The sequence below is a fragment of the Engraulis encrasicolus genome, chromosome 22 (genome assembly GCF_034702125.1).
Source record: "Engraulis encrasicolus isolate BLACKSEA-1 chromosome 22, IST_EnEncr_1.0, whole genome shotgun sequence".
NCBI lineage: Eukaryota > Metazoa > Chordata > Actinopteri > Clupeiformes > Engraulidae > Engraulis > Engraulis encrasicolus.
Window position 1 is genome coordinate 31,074,145 of NC_085878.1, and position 12,719 is coordinate 31,086,863.

The window sequence follows — 12,719 nt, forward strand, 5'->3', positions numbered from 1 at the left end:
TAATTTGCCACGCTCCTTCTACAAACACACAGGGCATCTGTCCAAACAGAGAGAGAGAGAGAGAGAGAGAGAGAGAGAGAGAGAGAGAGAGAGAGAGAGAGAGAGAGAGAGAGAGAGAGAGAGAGAGAGAGAGAGAGAGAGAGAGAGAGAGCATGTTAGTTAGAATAAACATAAATGTAACATCCCCAATATAAATACGGGTTGTATATACGTAGGTCATAATAGAATCAATTTTGTTTACCCACTTTTTCCCTTGTATTTCATAAAATATTTCAATAAATTCCCATTTTCTGTACTTATTTCCATATTTTCAAACTCATTTATTCTGTAGCCCAAACAAACAAAGAAAAACTCCCTTTTGCCACTGTTGAGGACATTGTTCATTTAGTAGTCTGCATTTAGGAGACGTTTACAAAATAATTAAAATAATGCCCATGCTTAGCAGACACTGTGTGTCACTAAGATGATATTATTGATGCATCTTAAGTTATTCAAGTGGAAACTGCAGTGGAAGTCGAGGTTTTGTTTCGAAGCTGGCAGCGGTTAGATGTGAAAGTGTTGCTCCTGAAAAAGGACATTTAGCTACAACCAACAACATTCGTTAGCGGAACTGTAAGGGTTTAATGAAATGAAGGCCGGCATATGCTATATCAGAATCTGTGGTCTCGCAGAAACATACTGATTTAAATCGACCGGGTAAATCTAATTTGAATATATTAACTATTCATTAATTAAATAAAAGGCTACTAGCCGTGGGCTCAATCTGGAACTGGAGTTCAGTTTATGCAGGGCGGAGGGCCATGTATTAGCCTATTATGCTAATGCTGAATGACAAAATGCATGTTTTTTCTGTACCCTACAAGGATTGGAGATGACAGTGTCAGCAAGTTGCACTGTGGGTACATTTAGTCTGTGTCTGCATAATTAGACCATCTGAAAATGGGTTTCATACAGCAGGATTTTAATATATACAACAGGATTGTTTGCAGTATCTTTGTTTAGCTGCAACTAATATTATGGGAATCATAATGGCATTTCTGATTTGGTTGGTGATTGCTAAGCACCAATTTAGTGTTGAAGCTAAATCAAGGCCTAAAATACAGTAATCATCCCTGGTCAGATCCAGTCAATAAATTTGTACTTAGTTCAAATGTTGACAATTAAGATATCACATGGAGTGCATGAGAAGTATCTGCCTGTACAGACAATTAAATGTGAAATATCCATCCCATATAGCAGGGGAGGGGAACCTTTTTCATTCGAGGGGCCACTTCGAATTCATCCAAAGGCCGTAAAAGTCCTCTGAGGGGCACACTATTAACATAACCCAGGATTTCCCCCTGCATTTAGGCCTATATTGAAGGCAGCCACCTTTAAAACAGACCACACCTTCTCTAGGTCCCCTGAATATAACGGCCCTCGAGACATATGTTTCCCACCCCTGCCATATAGGTACCCATTCACATAGACCACATAGTCATCGGGCCTTGGCTACCCTGTGAGGCTGCAAATGAACAATGTTTGACCTGAGATGTGAAAATACAGTAGCCTAGCACCCTATCTCGACAATACCAACTGTAGAAGGTGCATGTAGTCAGATAGTCATTTTTTATACTATTTTTAAAGTTCTGTCATTCTATTTATAGGCCCTACAGCTGTGTTATGTAAGGGTTAACGTTCGGCGAGAAGGTCGCTACCGTGGAATAGCAGCACGACAGAGAGAATCTTTAGACCCCGACGCGGAGCGGAGGGGTCTTGTTCTCTCTGAAGTGCTGCTATTCCACAAAGCGACCGAGTCGCCGAAAGTTAACCCGCTTATTATATGGATATACTTAAATGATTCACACATGGCGGGGACATTTCTTTAGGCCTAGGCCTATTTAATGTTAAGTCAAAAGATTGTTGCTGCGCAAAACAAAACAGGGCTGTTGTGGAACACCGCGAGGCAACAGCTAGGTAGCCAGGACAACAGGTGTTGTCTATCACAGCAGCTGATTAGAGTCTTGTTGAAAAGTCGCTTTAGCAGTGAAAAGTCTTGTTGCCATTGACAGCGGTCTGTTATAGACCAACCCGTCCGTTATCGAAAAATAACAGACGTGCGAACGTTGGGGAGCCCCGTTGAAATGAATGGAGCATTCGACCGATGACGTCACAACCATATAATAAAACAATGTAATTGTGGGCACAAAGTTTGTTGTAATTGGCCCATTTCATTAACTGTTATGGTGCATTGGTGCCTCAAGCTTTTTGAATTAAATATCTATGTAAGACATGGTGGCATTTACGGTTGATGGTTGAAAATCTAAGAACTACAAATTAGTTTGACCCTTGGGGTCAGATGAGGGCGGAGGATTCCAGAATTAGGAATGGCCTGCTTTGCACTTATCTGGCAACCCCATACATAGAACGTGAACTGCGGTACCGACTGTGCGTGAAGCCTGCTACGTGGCGTCCATGGCCGTCTCGTATTACAGACAGTTCACTGGCCAATGAAAGCGCCGTTAACATGCAGCTGCTCCAACATCGCGTTTGTAATGTTGAATTAGAATGGCCATAGAAGAAACTCCGACCAACCCTTGCTTGGTTGCGCTATGTGGTGTCAAGTATCCTTGTAATCAACCGGGTATGTTTGAAACGTTTACGAAAGGGCTAGTCTAGTGGTGCTGTTTTAGATCACACGCCGTGTCTAAATGTTCGGCTACTTTGTAACACAGCTTTTCCTTTGGCTCCCGCAGTCACGCCTACTATTGCATCGATTCCCGTTAGAGAAACAAAGAAACGGTTTTGCAGCAGGCGCAATAGCGTAAGTTTGTAACCATACTAGATAACTGCTAGTTGTTGAACCATTCGAACTCACACTTGGTTTACAAATGAACGTCTGCAGCTACGTGAGCTTTTTGTTGCTGTGCACTTGCTTTGTGCAAGGGAAGCCTACTCTGAGGAAAGAGAGGGTCATTCATCAAGATCCTGAATTGAGCAGACCTCATGAGGATAACCACAGCTATCGGTTTGACCATGAGGCCTTCCTCGGCAAGGAAGAGGCTACTACATTCGACCAGCTGACACCAGAGGAGAGTAAGGACAGGCTAGGGTAAGGATTTCCTGTTTGTTGTTCGACTTGCGGTCTGGCGTTGGGAATCTCTGCTGCAAAGTGTTCACAATCACAATGGGGTCAATTGGGTGGAAGGATATGGCTCAGCTCATTTCTTTTGCACAATTATGGGCTGTAGCTTGGATTGTTGCTCTGTTTGAACCTAATGGAAGCTATGTTAAGTGTCAAATGGCTTGTTTCTAGACAAACTGATGTAAAACGTCTGCCTCCACCCAGAAATGTCATTATAAAGCTAAACTGCGTTAAACCGTTTTGTCGTTGACTCGTGGCATGTCTCTTAATTAGCAACTGGTGTTGCATAGTTGGCTAGTTTGGATGAGGCACTTTATTGGGGTTGGAAGTGTTACAATCATTGACAGTAAATAGAATGGACGCCAAATCAACGCTATTTGCCATTCAACGCTTTGAAGCCAGATTTGGGAACATTCCAACTTACATTCCACCTTAGCAACGCCAAACGCAGGTGCTGATTGGACAACAACAAGACTTCTAACGGTCAATCAAACCATGTTCTGATGCTCATTGGTCAATTTAACTTTTAATATCTCTCTAAAATAAAACATCACCACAAAAAAATCACCACCCTGGTAAGTTGGAGAGCAAGGGGACCTACTAGTTGAGCGAAAAATGATCCCCCTGGAGTGGCATTTAAGGGAGATACAGGGTTTTATGTCTCTCATAGGAATGAATGGGATTTGGCCATTTTTTGGTCTTTTTGGGTCCAACCTTGGCTCCAACTTGGCTTCAACAATGAAATAGAATTTTGGCCTCCATTCTATTTACTCTCAATGGTTACAATCCACAGAATTCTATATGAAGTGGAGACTGTTAGCTGTCAAATGTAACAACCTGGAAAGTTACAAACTTACCATCTATCCCATCCACTATATGGCTCACTGGCAAATTCCCAGGCCCATCCCAACTACACACGGTCGAGCTGACATGGGCGTGGGGTGACGCTTTCCCCCATAGTTCTAGACTTCAAGTTGATTTCGCGCTAGTGCAGGCCTTTTAAAAGTGGGAGGGCCCAACAGACGCCACAACGTGGCACCAGGGATGAACATAAAGTTGAACTGTCATGGAAGATGTTGACGTGTGCAGTATTTTGAAATGGTCTCCAGCTATGACATGGAGATGCCACATTGCCACTTACATGAGTAGGCCTAGGCCTACCTATAATGTTATCAATGCTAGACTATCATAACTTCAAATCCCCCTGTTTATGAGTTTTATTATTGAGGATGGGTAGAAATATGAGTACATTTCATTGTTTGTTGATTTCTCCTTCTTACTTGACAGGAGAATAGTGGAGCGCATTGACAGCGACCAAAATGGCTACATTACCATGGAGGAGCTGAAGGCCTGGATCAAGAGGGTCCAGAAACGTTACGTCTATGAAAATGTGGCTAAGGTGTGGGCTGATTATGACCTGAACAAAGACGACAAGATCTCGTGGGATGAGTACAAAAAGGCCACCTATGGCTACTATCTGGGTGAGGAAGCTCGAGAGCACTTTACAACACAACGTTTTACATTAGCCTAAATTACATTACATTTAGCAGACACTTTTGTTCAAAGCATTTTCATTGATAGAAGGATACAAGGATGTTTATTTGTCACATATTTGTCATTTGACATCTTCATGTCACATGCAATGAAATTAAGGGTTGATTAAAAAAACTTTGAAATATGAGTATTGAAATATTCCGGGGCCTGTGGGGCTAATTATTATTTTTTGTCCTGTCCTGTGGATACTCTTAACCCTTAGCAAACCCTGAGGACTTTGAAGATGACAAAGACCAGTTCAGCTTCAAGAAGATGCTTCCACGCGACGAGAGACGGTTCAGGTCAGCTGACTTGGATGGTGACCTGGTGGCAGGACGTGAGGAGTTCACTGCCTTCTTGCACCCGGAAGAGTTCGATCACATGAAGGACATTGTGGTCCTAGTAAGTAGTCTGAGATTCTAGCACCTCAAAGCACTTAGTCATTGGAGAGCTCTAGTGGGGCGTTGAGAAGGATACAGCTGACGGGGGGCGGTGCTTAGTTGCCATTGGGGGGCATGAGTCCATTTCATTTTTAATACAAAGGGGCGTTGGGAGGCTTATGATGACGGCAAGGGGGCGTTGGGTGGCTTGTGATGAGGTCAATGGGGCGTTATGAGACTTGTGATGAGGCCAAGGGAGCGATAGGAGACTTGTGATGAGGTCAATGGGGCGTTATGAGACTTGTGATGAGGCCAAGGGGGCGTTTGTTCAAAAAAGGTTGAGAACCACTGGGTTAGGGTGTCAGACTTGAAGCACAAAGTGTAGGAGCCATTTGTATTTATTTTCTTTGAAGTTGCCGGTTCGACTCCCTAACAGCCAGGTTGGCGGGGGGAGTAATTAACCAATGCTGTCCTCCATCCTCCTCCATGACTGAGGTACCCTGAGCATGGTACCGTCCCACCACAATGCTCACTTTTGGGCGCCATTGATTGGGGGCTGCCCCCTTGCAAGGGTGGGGAGGCATACATGCAATTTTGTTGTGTGCTGTGTGTAGTGTGCACTTGAGTGCTGTGTCACAATGACAATGGGAGTTGGAGTTTCCCAGGTGGGGTTTTATTTTCACCTCACTTCACTTGGGCGTTGAAGTTGTGGCACGGCCGCAAATAGAGAGCTGCCTAACCACTAATTTTGGATGTGGGTTTCTCTTTTTGGCTGATATTCCACTCTCAAACAGACCCTGCACTGGTTTATACTAGGTCTGATCAAACTACTTTTGAAGGCTCTTAAATTAGACTTCAATTTCAGTTGCAGTTGTCAGTTACACACTGAATTTCTAAGTTCATGGATGGAATTTCATACTAATGGCTTGCCATGATTTTCTATCCAAATTTCTTGTGACTAGAGTGTGTTTTTTGGTCCAGCACAGGTCCTGAAACTGAGAACTACGTAGTTTGACTTAAGAAGCTGAGATTTATTTGGAACAAGTCAGAAGGGAAGTCCTTAGCTTGTTCCTAAAAACAGCAATTTGGCACAGAGCAGAGGAGCAGTAGTGCACGGTTTTGTGGCCAGTACGGGGGCTGATGTCTCAACATTCATGAAAAATACACTATGCCAGTCTGAAGTGCAAATTATTTATGTCAGTCAAGATATGTTTAAGTTATGCTTGGACATAGCAGCAGTAGGCAGTAATTGGTGCCTAGAGGTGAGCTCTAAATGAATCTGTCGATGTTTTACTTCTGACTTTCAATTAAAATCCTTATCATTTTCAACATATGTGTTGTTTTTACCAAATCCCGAGAAGGGAAAGCCGATAATACCATTGTGCATATTTTTTATGTATGAATGAAAGATTTATCCAGAGACCCTTGTCACTGTGAAGTCATGTGGTGTATTACAAACCATTTTTGTACAGAATAGGGATAAATAGTACGATGTCTAGAGTAGGGAAAACATATACAGTAGCTGTGACTGCGCGTCTGAAAGAAACTCAGTCCGCACTTGTGATAGCGCATTGCTGCTTTTGCTGTGCAGTGCGCATGTTCACTTTGCAATTTCAATGCATTCTGGGTTAGAAAATTCCGCAAAAGCAACAATGCGCCATCACCAATGTGGCCTTAATTGCCTCTTTCTGTCCTCCCATAACCTGTACTATGCCCCTCCTACAGGAAACACTGGAGGACATTGACAAAAATGGAGATGGATATGTGGACGAAGACGAATATATCGGTGAGTAAATAGAACTAAGTGTTTATAGCTTTGCCTACACTCTGGTTAAAACTTCAGGTTTGAGTAGTGTCGGGGCTCAGTTGGCTATGTGCCATTCCATTACACCGGCGACCAGGGTTCGATTCTGGCCAGAGATCGTTTCCAGATCCCTTCCTATCTCTCCTCTCTCTCTCTCTCTCTCTCTCTCTCTCTCTCTCTCTCTCTCTCTCTCTCTCTCTCTCTCTCTCTCTCTCTCTCTCTCTCTCTCTCTCTCTCTCTCTCTGACTTTCCTATGTGGATAGTGAATGACTAAAAGCTCCAAAAATATCTTTAAAAAAACTTAAGGTCTGGATCAGATTGAGCAGCCACTTCTCATGCAGACAGTCAGTGATATCTGCTGTGTGTTGGTGTGTGGGGTTTTTTTTTGTTGTAACTAGAGGAGCTTTGAGTTTGATGCAGCATGGCCTTTCATCGTGCCCTAGTTCTGAATGAAAGATCTGTTTGTTTGCAGTCTTAGTGAAAAGCCTTGAGGGGAAAACGCGAAGGCGCATGTGATTTGAATATCTGGCCCCTCATATTGTACTCATTTTGTGTTGTTTCTTTTATCTATATTAAGTAAATAGAACAGCACAACAAACTCACAGAAGTATTTTTAAAAGTCCTTAGCAGTCATTTGTTATTGATATGTTTTTAAAAGTTTGGCCTCACTAAATGCTGAGTTTAAGACACTAACTATTCAAAGTTAAATTAACAACTTAAGTGTACGCTGTGTAATGTGTTATGTTTAATGAGCATTCCAGGGCTAATCAGCATTGCAGTGGCCAGATTGATGACTGATTGCCCACATGAGAGACAAGAAAGCTCCCACACAAACGCTGCTGATGTAGACAGAAGAATTGAATCGAATCGTGATTAATCGTGATACGCAGTCACGATACTGAATCGCAATGCAAGGGTGCAATATCGTGATGTGTTCTTTCAAAGTTCTGTTACCCTTTAGTCCAGAAAACAATCACATAATATGATGCGATGGTGCCTCAAACATTCAAATCATCATCATCATTATTATTTTGAAACTTTGTTATTAGCCTTTTGCAACCTATTCTACGTATAAACTATCATAGTCTTTATTTATATTTTTATTGTGTAATGTTGGCAAAGGTGGAAAAAGCAAATTAACGAAGTAAAGATTGCAATGCATCGTAATAACACATATAACGCAATGCATCATGATAGTATCGCATTGTGGCATGTGTATCATGCGCATTGAATCGTGAACCCCTTACCAATACCCATATAGTGGACAATAGAGCTGTAACGATATTGTATCGAACCGAGAAATCGTGATACACAGACTCACGTTACTGTATCGTGATACAAGGAGGCAGTATCGTGATGCACCCTTTCAACGTTTTGACACCCATCAGTCCAGAAAACTAGCACATGATATGAAGTGATAGTGCTTCCAAGCTTCAAATCACCATCATTATTATATTTAAACTTCTCTTTATATTATTATATTTAAACGTCTCTTGTAACCTATTCTACCTACAACCTGTCATAGTTTTATTCATAATTTAATTTTATTACATTGGCAAATGGGAAATCGTGGGGTGTATCGAACCGTAGGTCAAAAATCATGATACGAACCAAATCGTGAGTTGAGTGTATCGTTACAGACCTAGTGGACAGTGTGCGGGAGCTTTCTTGTCTGCAACAATGATGACCCAGGGGTTCCCTTCCAACACATGTGGCCAAAGGAGGTGTGCAAGAATTCTGCACACACACAAAAAAAGAATGTCCACACTCAGGCCCGCTGCTAGACATAAGCAGAGTAAGCAGAGCGCTTAGGGCCTCAACCACTTTGACCACAAAATTGGGGCCTCCTGACCAGGGCCTCAAAATCCTTAGCAGCAGCCCTGTCCACACTGCGCCTAGGTATATGCTGGCTAAACCAACTCCTGATGTCATTCCAGCCGACATGTTTGCCCACGAAGAAGGAGGTCCCGAACCGGACTGGGTCAGGACCGAGCGGGACCAGTTCTCTGACTTCCGGGACCTGAATAAGGACGGGAAGATGGACATGGAGGAGATCCAGCACTGGATCCTACCAAAGGACTACGATCACGCCCAAGCAGAAGCACGACATCTGGTCTACGAGTCGGACACTGACAAGGTACTTATTTATTTATTTGTTTGTTTATTTAACCTTTATTGAACTCATTGTAGCCTGATGCGTATACATTGTTTGACCTTTGGCACCTGGAGCAACATATACGCTGCATTCGGACTCTTGAGATTTATGTAAAATGTGGTGATGTTCGAGCTGAATGAACACATTCCAATACAAAATGAGGGTCCTAGCTTTTTGGAGGCTGAGATATAGGTTTTAATAGGCAGACGGCACCTTTTCCTAAAAGGGGCTTAGGCATTTAGCAGGTAATTTTGCAGGTGGCTTAAATGGGTTAATCAGGTGAGATTGATCATCTCTTTTGCAAGGGTGTTCTGGCCCAGAGACAGCATAAGAGTACAAAATTTAAATTTCACAACCACAGTGGTCTGATTTAAAATAAAATGAAATACAATACAATGCAATAAAGCAATTTAAAGGAAAATCATTTGACTTCTTCCTGAATATAGCCACTAACTATAACATCATATGCAACCCAGAGATCTCTAATGCCTTTGGTTAGAGAATTTGGTAGAGAAGAGTAGAAAATATCAACAAGAAATGGAAAAGCTGTCATGGACACTGATGGAAAATCATGGAAAATTGAAACTGTATATAGGCAGACTAACATATCAGTCTATTTCTTGTAAGGTTAACACTATGTGCTTTTTAACCAAAATCGTGCACAGTAAATATACAGAACAAGTGCAGATGCTAAGTAGGGTTATTTGGGGTTTTTTGTTATGTACATTAGCACACACATGTAGAGTACACACATACTGGACATACCCATCATGCCATAGTCTATCCCTGGGACTGGGGCAGCTCAAGCATCAGTGCAGTAGATAGTCATGAAAGAGAAGAGTCTTTACTAAAGTTGAGAGAGATGTGCCTAGTCTTGCTGCCTCTGGGAGATTGTTCCACCACTGAGGAACAATGACAAAGAACAGTCTTGACTGGGATCACCTAGAGCTAGCAGGCAGCACAGCCAGCCGGTTTGTGTTGGAGAAGCGTAGTTCTCTTCCAGAAACAGAAGGCCTTCGTATGTCCTTCAGATAAGCTGGAGCCCTTCCTGCGGTGGTTTTGTAAGCTAAGGGTCAAGGCCTTAACTTAACCCACATGTTTACTATATGTCTGTATGGGTGTTGTATAGGTACTCTAGGTGTAATGTATGTATACTGTCTATGTCTAATTGTCTATGTCCGCACCTAGAGTCTAGAGTCTATGTCTGCCTGCATGGGAAAGTAAGAAACGTAATTTCAATTATTTGTATGACCAGCGCATGTAAAGAAATTGACAATAAAACCGACTTGATTTGACTTGACTATTTCACCTTATCTGGGAAGTAAAGAAAGTATCACATTTTAATCTTTTGCCTGCTTTTGCTTTTGGTACTTTTTGTTTTGCAGGACCAGATGCTCACAAGAGAGGAGATCTTGGAGAACTGGAACATGTTTGTGGGCAGCCAGGCCACCAACTATGGAGAAGACCTGACCAGGGACCATGATGAGCTGTGAGCGCCACATCACACACTAGGGCTGTAATGATACACGAAACCCACGAAACAGTAGACAGTCTGCGCATCACAATTTCTCGGTTCGATACAATATCGTTACAGCCCACATACACACAGACACAGAGGAAGAAGGCCAGGGGCCACCAAGACCTGAGGCCCCAGGAGTGATCACCACAGCTGCGTGCTCTTGCTACAGGTTCAGTCCTGGGAGACTCTTACAAGCCACTCTGGTGATATTAAACACACACTCTGGGCCTTTGGGTGACAGAGGCTCACTGAACACACACACACACACACACACACACACACACACACACACACACACACACACACACACACACACACACACACAGACACACACAGACACACACACACACACACACGTCTGCTCAAACACAAAGGCAGACAGAACTGCCCAAGCAAACAAACACTCCCAAACACGCCCCTCCCCAAAATAACACACAAACACAAAAACGCACAACAGGCACTCTGAACATCTCTGAGCTGCAGATGGGACGCCCTGGAGACATAGCTCTACTCCTCCTGACTGACTGCAGGGCTACCTCAGAGGAACCAGGGACACAAAGGCCCCCCTCTTATCTCCTCTCCATCATACCTGAGCTCCCTTAACCAGGCCATGCCCTCCTGGTGATGCCAGTCAGGTCAAGAGCAATGCAAGTACTTTCTTGGGGCAACTCCCCCCACTTTGTCGGGAAGCAAACAACCATTAGCAAGCCAAGGGAGGCTTGTTAACCATGCAGTTTGGGAAATGTTAATTGTTATGCTCTTGGTCAGACCAAGTCTCGAAGAGACTTGAAAGTCGATGATAATCAGGCTACCCTAACCTGCATCAGGAGCCAGCCCAAGTGGATATGGGGGGGATCTGACCGCATGTGTGACCTACGTACCTACTGATTCAACTGCCTCGACAGTCATGACTCTTAGAGATTCAACTAAAAAAAGTGTTGTTGTTATTATTATAAGTTCTTCAAAGTATTTCAAGAAAAAACCCTATTCTTAATAGCTACACAATGTCACAGTTCTTTGGTTTTGTGTGTTTGTAGGTTGGAATATGTTTGAAGTTTGAATAAGATGTATGTCAAAAACTCTGCCTGATTTGTGCCGGCCAGTAGACACGCGCAAATCAGGAAGTACACCTGTACTCTTAGCGTAATTTATTTAGTTGTTGAGTTTGAAAAGATGTGAACTACGGGGCGGATGAGATTTCAACTGTCGCTTGTAGTAATGAATGTGACAAGATGTATCGTTATTTATAAGATTTGCTGTTTTTTAAAGAGTTCAACATCCTGCATTGTCCAGTCAAAAAATTGACCTCCATAGTCAATGGCTAAAGCTGCCTGAAATTATACTAACCAAATTGTCTTAAGGACGTATCCTTTGCACGTGATTTTTGTCTGTATTTCACAAGCAGTTAATTTGTTTAGTCTTATAGTTTCTATTTCAATGCCTTTTTTGAAGTACTTAATGGCTTGCATGGGCAACTGTTACCAATGTAATTTCTTACAAAAATATGTGATAGCACATGAGCCTTATAATGTAAGTGAATAGTTTTGTGCTGTCTGTTACGGATATGGCTTAGAAGCCATGGAGCGAAATAACTTGAATTTTCAGAAGCAGGGGCTGTCTTTGCTTTGAGCATACCTTGGTGCTTTCAAGTGAAAACGTCGCCCTCCATTCCCCTCGCCCCATTACACTACATTCTGTTTTATGTACTTATAAACCATCCCGATTTTATATGAAAAGAAACTTGTTTCTGTCTTCAGTCTGGTTTTGTGTCTTTCTTTTTCTTTCTTTTGCACCAACTGAAAGGAAATTGTTTATTATTTTATGTGTATGTATGTAGGTCAAATTCTTTCCCACCTGAAAGCAACAAGGAGGAAAAGATGGAGTAGGGCAGTGAGTCAGTTAATTAATTAATTAACATTTATATATTGCATGCACACTAACACACATACATATAAGATATTGTAGAAGGAGTGACGCCAACTGATTAGAAAGTAAGAAAGCAGCCAACAGTCAGTCAAACCCAAAGTCTGGGCCACAGGCGAGCTTAACCAGATATCAGCAAAGAGGTTGGATATTTATAAAAAGGAATCGAAACACGCCCACTCAATGCAAAAGCGTGTGCTCAAAATTCGGTCTCCTAAGGGGGCGTTGTCCCTCCGTCTTCTCTTTTCGTGGTGTTTGCACAAGACCTGCGCTACCGCCAT

At 42.6% G+C, this 12,719-nt stretch overlaps 1 protein-coding gene across 1 annotated transcript; it reads left to right on the plus strand.

Annotated features, from left to right (window-relative positions):
* The first annotated feature begins 2,594 nt into the window (after positions 1 to 2,594).
* Positions 2,595 to 12,271, plus strand: rcn1 (reticulocalbin 1, EF-hand calcium binding domain). The gene is made up of 6 exons (XM_063188847.1): positions 2,595 to 3,091; positions 4,412 to 4,605; positions 4,881 to 5,059; positions 6,763 to 6,823; positions 8,779 to 8,978; positions 10,382 to 12,271. The coding sequence occupies exons 1-6, from the start codon at positions 2,871 to 2,873 to the stop codon at positions 10,487 to 10,489; spliced, it is 963 nt and encodes a 320-aa protein (XP_063044917.1). The 5' UTR covers positions 2,595 to 2,870; the 3' UTR covers positions 10,490 to 12,271.
* Positions 12,272 to 12,719: the final 448 nt, after the last annotated feature.

Bases quoted from the DNA above. Each gene is read 5' to 3' on its own strand.
- rcn1 (XM_063188847.1), top strand. From the start codon at position 2,871: ATGAACGTCTGCAGCTACGTGAGCTTTTTGTTGCTGTGCACTTGCTTT. The intron at 5,060-6,762 runs GTAAGTAGTCTG...CCCCTCCTACAG, and splicing joins TGAAGGACATTGTGGTCCTA to GAAACACTGGAGGACATTGA. The intron at 8,979-10,381 runs GTACTTATTTAT...TTTGTTTTGCAG, and splicing joins ACGAGTCGGACACTGACAAG to GACCAGATGCTCACAAGAGA.